The sequence below is a fragment of the Ylistrum balloti genome, unplaced genomic scaffold (genome assembly GCF_031769215.1).
Source record: "Ylistrum balloti isolate Yb309-2 unplaced genomic scaffold, AGI_CSIRO_Ybal_v1 Utg369642, whole genome shotgun sequence".
NCBI lineage: Eukaryota > Metazoa > Mollusca > Bivalvia > Pectinida > Pectinidae > Ylistrum > Ylistrum balloti.
This window is the reverse complement of record NW_026781902.1, coordinates 676,453-694,218: the sequence shown is the minus strand read 5'-3', so window position 1 is coordinate 694,218 and position 17,766 is coordinate 676,453. Positions and strand designations below refer to the sequence as shown.

At 34.3% G+C, this 17,766-nt stretch overlaps 1 protein-coding gene across 1 annotated transcript in view; it reads right to left on the bottom strand.

Moving 5' to 3' along the window:
* LOC132554742 (uncharacterized) overlaps nucleotides 1-17,491 on the bottom strand; it is a 182,423-nt gene extending 164,932 nt beyond the window's left edge. The window contains exons 1-11 of the mRNA XM_060219054.1: nucleotides 17,330-17,491; nucleotides 8,067-8,157; nucleotides 6,905-6,938; nucleotides 5,712-5,841; nucleotides 5,109-5,169; nucleotides 4,742-4,848; nucleotides 3,793-3,875; nucleotides 3,106-3,164; nucleotides 2,468-2,589; nucleotides 1,388-1,478; nucleotides 268-379 (exon numbers count right to left, since the gene is read on the bottom strand). Coding sequence (XP_060075037.1) covers nucleotides 268-379; nucleotides 1,388-1,478; nucleotides 2,468-2,589; nucleotides 3,106-3,164; nucleotides 3,793-3,875; nucleotides 4,742-4,848; nucleotides 5,109-5,169; nucleotides 5,712-5,841; nucleotides 6,905-6,938; nucleotides 8,067-8,157; nucleotides 17,330-17,491 — 1,052 coding nt within the window. The remainder of the gene's footprint in view (nucleotides 1-267; nucleotides 380-1,387; nucleotides 1,479-2,467; nucleotides 2,590-3,105; nucleotides 3,165-3,792; nucleotides 3,876-4,741; nucleotides 4,849-5,108; nucleotides 5,170-5,711; nucleotides 5,842-6,904; nucleotides 6,939-8,066; nucleotides 8,158-17,329) is intronic.
* Nucleotides 17,492-17,766: the final 275 nt, after the last annotated feature.

Sequence of the window (17,766 nt, the reverse complement as noted above, 5' to 3'; positions counted from 1 at the left end):
AACAAAAAGAGGATCCTACATCTTCAAGATTCAATTTCATTCAAGATTCTCTGATTTTCTCTGTATCAGCAAACCTCCAGTGTACCAAAATCTAAAAATCTGTGCTTTGTTGCATAAAATATAAATTGGAATTAAAGATTCTGTGTCTGTTTCAATCACAATTTTCAATTTTGTTTTAACATACTCTTAGTTTTTTTCAGACTGACCTAAAATTAGAATTAATTCACAAGTGATGTTTAAGAGATACCAAAATGAAAAGATACTTACACACGGCTGATTTTGTTGAAGTAATATTCAGCAATCTTTGTCTGTTCTGTTTCAGGTAGGCTTCGTAAGATATCAACTATCTTGAAGAAACAGACGTTCAACATTGGAGAACCTGTAGATGAAGATAGGATCGTTGATCAAAAATCCTTTTACTTTCAAGGCAATTTAGTGACTTTAGGTCACATCATTTAAATATATCATAGTATTTCTTCTTTTTATCCATTTCATTTTTGGTAAGAAATTAAACATGCCAGAAATTGTCTGCAAGACATGAATGCTGTCACTTCCAGGCATCATCATCATTGCTGACTTTGTAATTGTCAAATGTGACCTTCTAAATTTGACCATTTCAATTGTAAAATTGACCTTTGATCATCTTATACAACAATGTGTAGAAATGGATGTTATGACACTACAAAAAAAATACATTAACCAAATCTACAGACTTTTATGACCATGTGTCAAACAAGGTCTAGCCAAATCGAGTACAGTATATCATTACCATCTGTGTACTTTAGAGTATATTGAATTATAGTACAGCCAAACAATCTGTGGAGAGGTTCTCAGGATATAAGATTGATTTGGAATAGGACTGGACAGGAGAGACATGGATAAAAGTTACTCTTATTCCTGCATATACCTTATGAAATGGTGGGACGGAAGAACAAAGACAGTGTGCTAACCCTCTTTCTGACTTGATGCGTACTAAACCTGTCTTAGAGGGTATTGTAACAGGCTGAAATCCTTAGATGAATGACAAATGTTAGCACCAAGAATCATGATTAATACTGGATGGTTTATGAAGTTTTAATAACTAAAAATAGACTTTATCAAAACATCCCAAATGGTACATGTAGCCTTGTTATACAAAACTTTTTTAAAAGTTCAAATGTTTTTATCTATACTACTAACAGAGGATTGCTTACCTGATTGGTGAACAATATTTTTTCTACATTATGTGCTTTTGTTAAAACTATTGATGTCAAATAAATTGATAGCAAAAAGTTAGTCTAAATACAAATCTTATATAGACGAACATGCTCTTAATAAAAACGATGGAATTGCAGGAAAGAAAAATTCAAGATTTTTCAAGTGTGAAATTTCAAAGGCTATTTAATACCTTGGTCCGGTTGATTACGCATGCAAGTTAGGTTTCCGCGGATATCTCGCCGTGCATTTTCAACATTCACTTTGGTCTTCTTTGGGTTGTACTGAAATTAATGTACAAAATTGAATTGAAAATAGAACTCTAGATTTCATTGTGATTGAAGTTACTCTGTACAAAAAAATTAGCTTACAAGCTTTAACTGGAAGTTAAAAACTACTATATTTTTAAGGCAACAAGACCAAACAAGTCAGTAATACAACCAGCCAGTGTATTTTTTCTGTCTATACGATATATGTAAGGGTTCAAAATCAGGTCCCAATCAGGGTTTTCCATAAGAGCTGGTCGCCAGCCAATTTGACCAGCTACTTTGATCATTTGGCCGCCTACACCAATCCAGTTCCGTAATAATGTTCCATACACGACTACACGGCAGGCCACCCCTACCTCACCGCGTTGCGGCTGGGGTCAGCTGGCTTTGCCAGCCTCCTACTTTCACTACACAGCCTACTACTAACAAAATTATGGAAAACCCTGCCCAATGTATATGTTGTTTATTGATGAAGCTATCTAAATTCAAACAAGAACATGTAAGACATAATGCCCTACCACCAAGGCCTTGACCTTGGACCCCTAAAACACAACCATTTCCAATGAATACTCATTACTGACCTTGTATAAAGTTTGTAAAAAGATAAAAATGCCAGGTGCTTACAGTAAATTGGGACAGGACACATCAGGATGGACCTGGGCAATTTATATGCTCCCCCCCCCCTCCATCCCCCCCCCCCATAAAAAATCTTCAAAAAGTGTTTTTAATGCGAGGACATGAAATCCAGCAGTCAATATTCCCGTTATTTCCCACTTTACACTTTTTTCTCACAATAGAATCCTATATTGCTTTATGTGGCAATTTCCTGCGAGCCAATCTATACCTATTGCTGTCCATCAGGACTCTGTGGTGTAATAACAAGTGCCAACATTCTGACTCCCTTGACATGGAGTCAGAGGTCATTTATTTAACCCCCTAACCCCACTTTCCCTGCCAGCCCCCAGAAGATAATATAAATGATAATTTAAATATTCAAGAACTACCTTGTCAATGTGGATGCTACCAACATTGATCCCAGTAGTGGGCCTCGTCCAAACATCCTCTGCACTGTATCTTGTAAGGAATTTCAGATGACCCTTACTCATAGCGGACATTTCAGGGTAGGCTAAAACATGACCATTAAAAATCTACATGCAGATTTATGATTTCAATTCTCTTTGGATTGGAAAATCATGTTCATAAAAGGATGATTAACCAGCTGGAAGATTACATATCTTAGATATTGTAAAGTTTCCATTTCATTTGAGATAAATGAGTCAAGTCTTCTAAATATTTCAATAAAAAGAGCAAAAAATATAAGATTCTGTTTATCACATATATGACTTTGATACTTTTACTTTTTGTGATTTAAAAATTGAATAACCAAGATTCTATATCTCTCTCTTTGATGATTTATAAAATGTGATGAAAGTTAGAAGTCACTATCAAAATGACAGAAACAATCAAAGCTTTTCACTAGGTGTTATTAACATAATGCATAACAAGATGCTGATTACATTGACAACAGGACAGTATTGTGAAATATGTGTTTGTGCTAAAAGGTAGGTCAACAACCTTAAAAAATAAAGATATATATGATATTTTTTCTATCTTGATCAACTGGTTTTACATGAAAATTTACCCATAGTACTGAATTCATTCACAGCCTTCACACGCCGCATGCCATAGTGAGGATCAAAGCTGAAGAAATAAAGTCATTTAATGAATTTCTAAAGCAATGTTTTTCAAGTAAAAGTTTTGGAGTACAACCCGTAGAATTTAATTGGCAATTAATTTATATGCGATAGACAGGAAACTGAACTACGGTTAGAAGTCATTTATTTTAAAGTTCTTGTGTCAAGTAGATCTTCAAACAGTCCTTACATGATGAAACTATCCTAATTGATATAGAGAAAAACTGGTTCTATATTACATTTGTATATTACTGTTATCCAAAAATTGATAATCAGTCTACATTCACCAAATGCATGTATTCACAACATAAAACATGACAAAAATCTGTGATCTGAGGAAAAATACAATATTAAAATGTGTTACATTGAGATAGGAAGTCAAAAGTACCCAACACTAAGTATGCAGGTAATTGTAATGACTTCATAACACCTTATTAATGATTTATTTTACACGTTTATCATTTCATGAACATATCCTGTTAAACATTTACAGTTACTTTTGAGCCTGCTAAGTATATACGACACTGCAGTCATCTTTGTAAGAAATCTACTCTTGGCCAGATCAACCTCAATGCTTATTTATCTGTCACTGATATTTCCTGATGGAACTCTCCTTTAAAGGAAAACAAACTTACTCCTTTGGATGTGTGGGTGAAGTGAAATCTTCTTCAACCATAACTGAGTGAATGGTGCCCAGGTCATCATGAAAATCCATTGTCTGTCAACAGGATTATTTATTTTTTTAGTTAATCGATAACAACAAAATACAGCCGGACCTCTCTACAAAGGCCAGTCACAAGGAGCAAAGATAACAGGCCTTTATAGTCAAGTTGCCACTATACTATATAAGTTCAATTACTATGTATTGTTTTGCCTTGAGAACATAAAAAGTTGTTTTCATATACAGGTGGCCATTGTATACAGGTTCAATAATTCAAATTGTTTACATAATAAACACAAGGAAAGTGGTTTTGTAGACAGGTGGCCCCAAAAGTTTCAACAAATACTATGAACTGTTTTATAACAATTAATGGGGAGAACCCCCTTGAACCAACATCCATTATGGTGTAGATAAGGCCTAGTCACAGTATCACCACACCTGGCCTCAGACGTTGTGCTCCGTCTTCTACTTTGATTTGTTTTACAACAAGAAAACGAACACATCATCGTTAGAAACTGGTGGCCTCTATATACAGGTTCAATAAAATGAGCTATTTCAAATTGAGAACATAAACAAGTGGTCTTAAGAGACAGGTAGACTGAATACACAGGTTCAACTATTATGAACTGTGTAACATAAGTAACCAAAACAATTTGCCTTTCCAAGTCACTGTGTGGTATTAAAAGAAATCCTCAAGTCTCAAAGTGAAACCATTTTTTTTAACCTTTGATCAATGGACCTAAAAGGCAATGTAAGGCAACCTGCATATGTGATAACGCACTATATCAAAATATCAAAATCAAAAAAAAAAAAAAATATCAAAAGTTTTTATCAAAATCAGATAAACAGAACTACAGATTGTGTCCAAAACATAAGTAGACCAAATATCCATGAATCTGGCAAGGGGGCATAACAAACAGTACCTTGACATATTTTCCTTTAGCGTTGGGTACAGGATGTGAATGCCGAATCTTCTTGAATGATGTCCCTTCTGAGAGTGGCAAAATTGTGTACGTAGCATTATGGTGACCTGTAAATATTTCAATTAAAAATTTATACCTATGGAAAAATAAATTCTCTAAAAAATGGATCCTAAAATGAGCTAAAGTCACTTAACTCGAGATCAAGTTAGAAAGAATGGTTTTAATTTTATTATATCTATTGTTAAAAGTTGACTAAATGTACTTGAAATATCAAGGACATGTATTTACTATCAGTACAAATTACACGTTATCGAAGCTATTACACTAAATAAAGCATCATAGTCGCTGATAAAAACACAAGACAAACCTTCATGTCCAAATTCTTCCACACTGTATGTCCACCCATCTGCACCATAATGTCCAGTCACCTGTAATATTAATGAGATAACAGTGTATATATAGGGTTTCACATTACCATAGACCTAGTTTCAGAACATCAGGTACCTGAAAAAAAATTCTACAATACTTAATATTGGTAACCATCCTGGTCCTTCAAAAATCTCATAAATCATGATGTCATTCATTATTCTTGAAAGAGAAATGAAGTCTAATATTACAATGGATTCTACAAAAAAGTAATCAAATGGATATACAATTATGCTTTAAGCAATAAAGATTTTTTGAAAAAAAATATCACAGTTTGTTCTCTTTGAATATTAGATGGTCAAAATGGTATTATCTCCCTTGGTAAAGTTCTCAATTTCTCCTCATATTTGGAGATATGAGCAAGTTGAGTAATTATCTAACCATCTACTCAAAATGTTTGTGCTGACTGATGCTCTTCCAACATCTAACATCACAGGTAATGATATACTAACTTTTGGTTTCTCATAACTAACTTTCTTTGCATTATCTTTTAATTAGTGTCCACCTAACACTCGATGAATTTTTTATCTTAAAATTGGCTAACCTCATTTTTGTCATGAAGTTTTCCAGCTAGTAGTGCTGCAAAGCCTTTTTTGACTGCAATCACTTCATCATCTTCCCGTGGATGGTACACGCGCAGGATTTCACCATGCGGGCTTATGACGAAAGAAAACCTGAAATTAAGTAAAAGGTAATATATATTCAGAAGAAATATCAGACTTGTTCCATGTATCATAGCATGACATATGTATTTTCATTGTAATAATCAATGTCATGAACATTATGGTGTCATATTTAATTTATGTTCAAATCAGATTTTTCCCCTAGAGTACAATGTGGGGTCAAATATTTGTACCGTTATTTCACAATATGGCCAAATTCCCAAATTATTCAGTTTACTCCTCAAATTTCGGTCCCAACTGATCAATTTTCTTCCCAAAATGAGATAAAAGGATTCTTTCTCAAATGAGTGAGGAAAAAAGCCCTGCACGTGTGATCAACAAGCATCCTATAATGCCAGAGACGTATATATCACGATATATATATACGTCTCTGTATAATGCAAATCAATTCATACTAAAATTTATCTAAATCACCACGACCTCGAACTGTGACCTGTAGCTCGACAACCTGTGAACATTTGAACTATGACCTCGCCTTGACCGAAGGACTTTAGATGTTTACATGTGTTACATAACTTTCAAATCGGTATATCTGTTGACAGGAAACTCTATTTGGATACATATATATTGAAAATAAATCAAATAATATGTTAATGTGTGCCAAACAATGCGAGGATAACAAATCTGCACGCGTGCTCAGAATCACACGAGTTCCTTCGTAAATTTATATAACATTTGTCTCTCTACCTTACCAAACACGTTTGGACGTGGAGTCTATGCTTCTACATTAAAACAACAAAATGCATATTATATGTCATAGTTGACTAAATCACTGATTAGAAATTACTCGTCATAATGCTTCAAATTTGTTCTTCTGAAGAACTAAGCACGAACCGAGCAATGCGCATGCGTTCAGGATGGGAGTATCATTTTGGCGGGAAATGCAATGTCGGCGTAGGACCACATTCTTTCCTCTCAGAGTTACTGCCCTTCGTTTCACTCACTCCGACTATAAATGCGGAGAGGCGTGAGTGTATTAAGGAGTCAAGGAGACGGAAAACATCAACCAACAAATGTGTAGGTCTTTGCTGAGGTAATCCAGTTCAAAACTTACCATTTGGAGAGATCCATGTTGTGTCCAGCAACACCTACGGGATGAAATATATAAACAATAAGTATTTAGAGACTGAATTAATATAATTATATATTTCATCATACGTAGAAAAAGTATGCCTATTTACGAACAAGTATGAATCAAGTTTATACCACCTCAATCTTGTCAGCACGCGTGGAAGCGCGCGACAGGTCTAACTGGATAGGAGACAACCGCTGTACCCGAAAGCCCACGTGGTCGGGCAGGCTTGTTAACCCATACCTTTCCACGTCCGATTAGGGAATCGAACCGTGATTGCCTTGGTCAAAGGTCAGAGCGTTACTTCATGCTTTTGGGTGGTCGATGCATGGACGACTCGATTATGTTTCAGGAGGGGTGTATTAATTCGAACATTATTTTTGGGTAGAAAGGGGAGCCAAGAGAGCTTAGTGACCTTTTTTATACAGATTGCCTTGTTGTTCAGTAAATATACCCGTGTCATATCTTTGTCTCTTTTGACGAACCTTTGTGTAATTCTTTGATTTGTTTCATACATTCAAATATCAATTAGAAACTCATAAAAAAGATCCTGTATCCGCCTTTAAACCAGGAAATTCGTCGGTCAGAATCCTATGGTGATGTCATAATATGAATAGTTTAAAAACTGTCAAAACTTGTTTTTATGACTTATGTGATAACTTAAAAAAAAATGTCCTGATTTTTTGTTGTTATATTTTGTCTCAACAAGTTTTGCTATAAATTACTTCAAAGACACGTTTCATAAAATCTCATATGAAATGAAAACTAGTTAGTTAGACTTTGTATATTTAACTTTGTAAAGAGTAACAAAAAATTCAGACTCTAAAATCACGACGGAAATTGTTCAAATTTGTATCTGCACATATGCAATGACGTTAAAATTCATACTGATTTCTGTAACCAGAACAGTTATTAGATCGGACTTCAAGTTTCAAGGCGAAACAGTTAAATAGCTGATATATAATACCCTTATGTATAACGAAATTACAATATGATACTTTTGAGTCTACCTACATGATTTCTTTACACATCGATTTACAATCAGAAATAAAATAAGTACATATCTTTACAGAACATTAGTAAGTTATACGGCACCCCTGTTTTGTCACGAGGGAAACAGCTGGTAAATGATATGTATGCTTACCTAGGTCTTCAGCACGGGTAAACCGGAAGCCATATACCCTCAACAGAAGCTCCTGGCCCCCTGGAGTATCTTGTATATTTGTAAAGCTAACCTGTAAACATTACAAAATAATTTTTTCAATATAGAGTGGAAATTAATCTTTGTACAATTTTGAGGAGAGAAACATGATCAATTTGGGTTATGTAATCCGCGGGCCAAGGATGTTCAATAATCGGCCAGGAATGAAGTGATCGTAACCCCAGAAAGTTCGAGAATGAGAAAACCCGAGTTTCAGAAGGTTCTTATCCGTTTTAATTACATTTATGATATTGATATCTCAATGCTGTTAGCTATTTATTTACATTTACATAGCAAGAAAGATAAAATTGTGTTTAATTTTCCAAAATAGACAACATGGCCTGTTGACTGAACAGATCGACGCACTGTATTCAGATATTAGCATTACGTTTCTGGTCATTATATTGTGGAGGAGTTCTCCTTACTCCCATTTATTGTGTGTTTAAAATTATATAAACACTGGAAGACAATAGAGGTGTCATTATAGTCTATTCTGATATATAATTCCTCAATTCAATCCAATTCTTTATTATCTTGAGCCTTGCAGCTCACCAGCTCACATTTTCAGACTTTATTTCTCACTCAGACATACAATGTTACGAGAGGTCAGTACTTAAAGCAATTGTTCACATGGCGAACAAGAATGACATACAACATATACCGGTAGGAATAACCTAGATACAGGTAGATTATTCACCTGTACTGCTCACAAATATAAATAAAACAGAATAACATATACATTGTACAGGTAGGAATAACCTAGATACAGGTAGGAATAACCTAGATACAGGTAGATTATTCACCTGTACTGTTCACAAATATAAATAAAACAGAATAACATATACATTGTACAGGTAGGAATAACCTAGATACAGGTAGGAATAACCTAGATACAGGTAGGAATAACCTAGATACAGGTAGATTATTCACCTGTACTGTTCACAAATATAAATAAAACAGAATAACATATACATTGTACAGGTAGGAATAACCTAGATACAGGTAGGAATAACCTATATACAGGTAGATTATTCACCTGTACTGTTCACAAATATAAATAAAACAGAATAACATATACATTGTACAGGTAGGAATAACCTAGATACAGGTAGGAATAACCTATATACAGGTAGGAATAACCTATATACAGGTAGGAATAACCTAGATACAGGTAGATTATTCACCTGTACTGCTCATAAATATAAATATTAAACAGTACAAACTGTGTAAATTATAGTACATTTTAATAACCTTTTTCCTGATTTGGGGAATTTGATATAAAACAGTTTACCAGATTCCAGCTACTATCTAATAAAATACATCAAAATCACTTAACTGAAAACGTGTAATTATTTCATAGGATACTGTATCAATATACTATACCGTTATAAGTATGTATAAGTATGATATTTTGAAGTTATGAAACAATATGACATTATCCAATAATGAGAGAGAATATGTATTACATTGTTTCAATGTACATAATGAGATCCATAGATACAAAGCTGTATATGAACATATTGTGTAACAAAGAAACAGTGTAAAGTGAACACGTAGCAGAGGTAAGTATAATTATCATATATTTTAAATACCTTAAATACGTTCCACTTATGGTAATTTTAGTTGAGAACTGGAATTTTCTACATGCACGGTCTTGTACAACCCGGGACCCGGAAGTTATGTTAATTTTTTTGTACGCAATAGAGCGTTATAAATATGTTTAGATATATTCACAAACAAGAACATTCAATCTCTTATTATATTGAAACCAAATCAATCGTGAAAAACGAATATACAATCGAGTTATTAGTTTTCCTTGGCTACTTCCTGGTCCAGGACTCGGTCTGGATTTTCAAACCTCGTACTATTATACGATCACTTATTTTTGTTTGTCTCAACGCTGTCAAAATCTGTACGATATAAACACATTCTTGTGTTCAGTCATGCATTGAAATTCTACTATGTTTCAACTTTCTGAGAACAATGAAACAATCCTTTCCTGCATACATGAATTTTGACTATTTTTGTGAGAGGACTTGCATCAGACTGAAATAACTTGTACTTAATCATATTGTTTTGTATCTACAGCAATAATGTATTTTTGCATTAAAATAACACCAGATTCACACTGTGTGTATTTTTCACCCTAAGCTGCACAGAAAAAAGACAGGATATCACTTTAGGATAAGATTTACTATTTGTCGACATCTCGCAATATGACTGTATTGTTTTCCATTTTTTTACTTTGCTGGTACTTGTAGAACAGTTGCAAAAGGCTCGAAAATACTCAAGATAAATGACTTGGGGTTCTTTCTGGTAGCTATGTAACTCTCGAATCCCATTCATTCATTCATTCATTTATCCATTCACCCAGCCATCATTGCTTTTCTTCAAACACCAAACACCAGCTAAACTTCTCAAATGGGTTAGAAAATACTGACTGAATTCTTTCTTTATTACTACTGTATATGCGGTTGTGTCCGTATAACAGACAGACGGGCGGCGAGGCGATCGGGCGGACGGACAGCTAAATATACTTGCCTGTATTATCCAAAATATATATCGCGAAACAATATCCATAAAGTACACGTTCCCTGATTTTCCCACATTATCACATGTACAATTATTGACATTCGGGTGTCGACAGATCTTTCCCACATTATCACATGTACAATTATTGACATTCGGGTGTCGACAGATCTTTCCCACATTATCACATGTACAATTATTGACATTCGGGTGTCGACAGATCTTTCCCACATTATCACATGTACAATTATTGACATTCGGGTGTCGACAGATCTTTCCCACATTATCACATGTACAGTTATTAACATTCGGGTGTCGACAGATCTAACTTGTTATCAAAGCATAGTCATTCTATCAGTCAGCGCCACCACAATATATTTTCGGTCTGTTATGTTATTGTCGTATCAAAGGGAAAATACATTTTGTTTGGTGTTGATAAAGACTTCACACAAATTTAACATATACATATTACCGACAATTAATGATAAATCTCTATATTTATTATGATTTTAATGACGTGCCCTTTATACAAATAATTGTATATGCACAACTATCAGACAGAAGTGGTATTTATCAGACTAAATGACACGTGTTGACCTTGGTTCATGACGTCACTATTATGCTGTGTGTCACTTTAAGTTTCATCCTCAAAATTCAACGGAAAGTGGTTTTTTTCTTTCCCTTTTCATTAGAATTGTAATTAAAACATAATAAAATATATATTAAAATGCACGAACGATAAAGCTTTACTGACAAGCATGTCCTATCCCCCTCGTGGACTCTATATTATAGCGATTGGCTGCAAAATCAGCGTGGCGTTCATATCAGCCATATATGACATATCTTAACAGATCTTTGATTAAAAACGCGCTTCTAATAATTACACACATTGTACAATGTTTACACGGTATACCATACATGTAAAGGCACGTCGTAGGTTATACATGAGTGATCGATTCATAATGATGATGAATCGGTTTTATTTTCGTAGCAATTTACTTGATATTTGCATTAATTATCTTTTTTCTTTTAATAATTTCGGTTATATATGCATAATTGTATAAATGAAGGATTCACAAGACATACACATGGGGCCAGACACACAGTTAAATACTATTTCTCCGCATTCATACAAACACCACTATCAACGTCTTTTTACTATTTGACGTTAAAATTTTCAGGCGATGACGTCAGAACTAATAATACAGATTCGGACATTTTAAGGAATACTTTTGTCGTCTAGGATAACTTTGTCGTCTAGGATAACTTTCGATTTTCTATGAAGATAAGTAAATATTGGAAAGCTCACTTCCCAGCATATGGTGTAATGGTTGGACAGTTGTAAACATACTTAGCTTTGGGATTTCGTGCCGTAGATCGCGAGATGGAAATCTCTTCCTTCGTCACTTGTGCAACAATGTCAACGTTTATATCTATCAATATAATTTACAAAAGTTATCGTTTTTTCTGATCTGGATATTTGATGGTTTGGTGGTTTTTGTGTTTGCCGTCATTGACGTGGTATCGTTACAAGTAAATAATAAATATTTGTACTTGTATACAAAAGCTCATGTCAGATGTCGGCTGAATAATCAACAATTTATTTGTGAGAATCTCTGAAATAGAAATTAATCAATTCCTAAAAACTAAATTATTTATCATTTCCAATTTTCCAAGTAATCGATTGCGACCGTATTCAATCATGCGCGACGTCAACAGATCCATTAAACTGTGACGTATCCGGTTTAAAGCTATTTCCGTTTTTATACTCACAAAAGAAAGTGATTCAATTTATTCAATTCCATTCTGTGTTAATTCATGTTTACCTGTACTTTACTTGTGGTTACCTGTGTCATTTTAAATTATCTTATTAACTTAATGTTGAACGTCAAGATTGTTAATGGTAGTGTATAATGATACGCCTTATTAACACGGTATCTTGTTATCGTTCTCTGTCGCGTACTATTTTCATGATAAAGTCGTATTACGATTCAAAATTTCTCGATATAAGGCCGACATGAGGCTAAATGGTAAAGATAATTGTATTATTATCAATATTATTACTGTTTATTATTTCGAAGTGAAAGAGGAAAATGTCCGCGTTAGGCTGAACCTATGTAAATACGAGGGGTGATTGATAACTTGTGAACCTCATATCTAAGTGTTTGACTTTTGGCGGACATATTGCATTATATTTCAACATAGTCCCCTTCAGTATCTATACACTTTTACCAGCCGTGAATGTTTAAGGACCTCATTGCTACTTTTAAAGAAGTCCTTTTCTTGGCCGTCCAGAAAATCCATATGCGACAAAGTCCGCCTGGTGTGCTTCTGATCAATTGTCAGAAGTCTCGGTACCGAATGGGCTCAGAGCTTTACCTTTGCAAGATTTTTCTTAAGAATGGAAAGTACTCTTTCCTGTGAAATCGAAACTGTACTAGATATATATATATATATATGTATGTATGTAACTCGCCCTGTAACAGCTATAACAATATCATCTACTTTATTGACCATGTATGGAGTTGCAGTAGTGACAAGCCTTCCAGGGCGGGCGTCATCCCCAAGGCTCTGCCTGCCACGCTTAAGTTCCGTCACCCACCATTTCACTGTAGCATATGAAGAGGCATCACGCCCTAGTGTTGCTACCATATCAGTATGGATATACTTAGGTGTTAGACTTTTCTTATGCAAATATTGAATCAGTGCTCTTTTAGCGATTGTGTCCATTTTACAAAAGTCGCTTGCCTTGTTTACTTTAGAATATTACCTCTTCGACACAAAGTGACCAAATGACACCAGTTTTCGGGTACCTTAAATATTCAATAGGCGAGCTGAAAATGGACATCCCTACTTAACTTCTTCAATACAAGGCTTACAACTGATCAATCAGTCACCGTACAGTTGTAGGTTTAGTCTTGGCACTGTAACACTATCGGGACACAATTATCAGTCCTACTTTTTGTTGTTTACTAAAAGCTTTCGTTATTGATTATTAATTATTTCCTTTATTTCCTTCAATGATGAAGAGTTACAGATATCGAGAAACATTTGACGGCAATTCGTACAATATTGAAAGAAAAGGAACAACACATTCGCACGTACTTGCACATTTACACAGATACGCATACATACGTTTACACGTGCACATAATAAAATTTTATATGATGTACAATTATACATAAATCGCATTCCAATATTTGTATGATTCATTTTACCAGTTTAGGTGGCCTAAACACCACTCTATCGACAGCAATTTATACAAGAGGCCCATGGGCCTTAACGGTCATCTAACATAAAATACAAAATTTCAAATTTTTGAACTTGAGAAGAAGTCGAAAATGTGTTTTCAAGATGGCCGCCATAGTGGCCATGTTGGATTTCGGACCAACCCGAAATTAACAAACTTTGGTCAGGATCATGTCACAAGTATTTCAGGTAAGTTTCAGCTCAATGAGACATGTAGAACTTGAGAAGAAGTTGAAAATGTTTACGACGGACGACAGACGACAGACGACGGACGACGCCGGACAAAAGGCGATCGCAATAGGTCATCAGACCCTTCGGTCAGATGACCTAAAAATCTCATAAGAATTATTCATTATAGTGTCAGCGTATATGTTAGTAAACAATTATTACATACTTGTTAACGATATATCTAGACAAAAACAACTACAAAATAAATAAGTAAAACTAAGTAGGGGCACATGGGTTCTTACAAGACTGTTATACGTTTTTGTACAAGCCACATTGTCAGCGTTTACAATGTAATAGCGATATTAGACTATGTAGCATATCAATATAACTCGTGAAATCTCGAACGAAATATAATTATCATCGTGACTTATACTTTGTTTGATCACAAACGGGCTTTATCTAAAGATTATATCTAATGCTATCTTTTGTTCTTTTTTTAAAGGAACGTTTTCCTTTTTAGTGTCGGTTACATCAATAAGTCGGAACTGTTTTAAGTATTGTGTCCGTCTTTTAACATTTTAGATAAGCTGTTTGTTTAAGTCTGATTTGTAGGTGACATATCATTCAATGTTATCGGATTAAGTCTTACAATAACGATGTCCATTTTAGATCGTGCTTGCACTTAACCAGATTAACCTGTCTTACCAGACATGACTACCGTATTCAGTCTCGGTCAAAGGTCAAGCTAATTGTCTTACCTATCTTAGGTACTAACTCTTGTCACAAAGGAATAGCGAAATTAATTTCCTATCTTCTGATGATTTATCAGGATTCGTTAACCCTGTTAATTTTATTCAACAAGTGAATCCACTGCGTTCTAACTTAATAGGTATGGGTTAATCTATATGATAGCTACAACATCCTGTGTCTCAATTTGTTAAATAATGTTGTTTTTCTACTTTACTTTAAATATTGTGTCATTTATACAAGTATCGATTAGTTCTTTAAGTGCAAGATAAGAAGGTGTTTTTTATTTATTTATTTAGATCGACTGGTCATTCAATTTCTTTTTGTTTGTTTTCCAAGATGTTGAGAAATGGAGAGTACTTCCTGGTTGTGTGTATTTACCATGGTGACGACAGGTAAACCAACATACGTATCATACATGTATATATCGACACTTAGACCCGGAACTAAAAAGTTCCACCCATACAGGTAGTGAAAAACTAGTGTTTCGTCATAGGGTACATTATAGCGTACCAAATGAAAGTTTTTTTTTATCTTTGCATAACTTTCCTAATGACTTTTTGATGGATAACGACTTCAGTCAGTTTCTGTTTTCAGCAACACCTAACTACATATTTGACCAAACAGCGACCACGGAGCTTCTAAACTATTCCTCTAAAGTTCCTGAAACAACAGTTTTTAGTCAACATATTAAAACTTCTATCATCCTTGAAATTACTGACCGCGTCGTCTTAATGTGCTTTTATTATCAAACTAAGACATATTTTTATAGAATTACACCTTGATATTGATAGTGTAAACAGGTTCCCAAGATCGTGTGTGTAGTTATCAACGTGAACGTTCTGATCGTTATCTCCGCGTGTCATTTGCCAATGTAAATGAAAAGTTTGAGAAGTTGACACATAATAGATTTATAAAGGGTAGTGAACTTCTCTCTGGAGTATCCTTTATTTATAAAGGGTAGTGAACTTCTCTCTGGAGTATCCTTTATTTATAAAGGGTAGTGAACTTCTCTCTGGAGTATCCTTTATTTATAAAGGGTAGTGAACTTCTCTCTGGAGTATCCTTTATTTATAAAGGGTAGTGAACTTCTCTCTGGAGTATCCTTTATTTATAAAGGGTAGTGAACTTCTCTCTGGAGTATCCTTTATTCGACTACTGGGAATTTTATTATTATTGCAGATTTCCATGAAAGCAACAGATTGATCTCAGTCTAATGGGATTCTAACACAGCACGCTTTCGTCTGACATCATCCTGAATGTCCTACTTTTAGCATTTCGAATGGGCAAAATCATGTACGTAATTCATAATGTATCAACTATTATGTAAGTTATACAAATGTTGTGTATACCTCAAAGAAATGAACACAAGTTAATATGGACTAAAGTCGCTGTGAATGTAACGTGAACTAATCACGTGACAAGTTTACTTAATATGTCTATGTTGTACTTGTTTGTTAATTTTGTCCGTAAGTTTCTTTGTAACTAAAAATTGCAAATGGACGTTACCTTCTTACACAAACTCAAGTGCTGTACATGTCACACACAAAACCTTCCGAGATTAAAACACAATATAAATTCTTATCTCCGTTTTTGAACCAATACTATTTCATATCGTCATAGTCGCTATCACAGTAGTGTTATATATAAGTCATGTGACGAGGGCTTACGTAAAGTGATAAAACTTGTGTCCAAATCATTTGTTTTATGTAATGAATACTGGCTTAGATAATAGAAATAAATCGAGATTAAGGCACTTTACCCTGAATCACAGATATACATTTGTATGTAGAAAGGTAATTTGGATCAGTTTATTTTTCGTTTTTTGCACTTCTATTCAATTTTGAAAGTTCGAGAATGGCTAATGGTAAAACAGGTCATAGGAAATTGAATCAGGTATAAGTGATTTTTGGGTGAAAATTTCAGATGCAAAGACTTTCTTAAATGCTTTTTAAAAAAAGTCTTTAATAGACATGTAACGATATGTCCAAAAGGGAAAATAGTAAAAATGCTTTGTACAAGGGAACCGATGGTTGTCATGGAAATGTGCATCGTCTTTCCATTTACAATTACGTTTTACATTAAATTTCAATTTCGGTTTCGAGGTTGCACTAACAGTCCTATAAAATCACGTTGGTGGATACATATAGGTCTTGAGGTTAAATAATTGTGTATTTTTTCAATTTTTTCAATAATTCTGTCACAAAATTATGTAATTAATTAATGACATCATCAAAACGCTTTTCTATATAAAAAAAAAAACATGACTTTGATCATGACGTCATAACATACATAGTACAAGTAATGACGTCATCCCTAAATTGATATTTCTTGAATTCTTTAATAAACAGTGATACTATCAATAAACTGATACTATTAAAACTTAATTAGAATTAATTAATTCAATATACTGTTCTGACGTCATCGAAAAGTCCTGAATGTTTTCTTTAAACTAATGATGGAACTTAAATGTAAAATTAGGTGTTATTTTTTTAAACATTTTTTCCCCTCACCTTTGACTGGACATTAAACTGGCCAACATCTTTAATGGTGGCGTCGGACTGGAAGGTATACTGGTACTCATATCCATGTTGGAAATTTATAAAACGTCCCTGAACCACACAAACAAGTACAAACATCCATGCTAGAAGAAATGGGATTTGTCGGGAAAACATACGTCCCGACAAAGCCATTTCTCACAGAAATAATCCAGAGTCTTTCTCCAGTGACACTTTTTTCGTTGTCGAATTAATTGTTACACGGAAAAAATATTGGGTATGTTGAGATCGATGTCGATTTGCATTCTACCGCTACCTGTCCTGTTAACAACTGGTCGAGTGCGGGCAGACGTACAGGTATACGGTTTGGTAGAGTAGATCTCGTCAACTTTACACTCAAGCCAGGTGTACTTACAGTAAACCTTTTACAAATGAAATGTCTATGTAGGTCA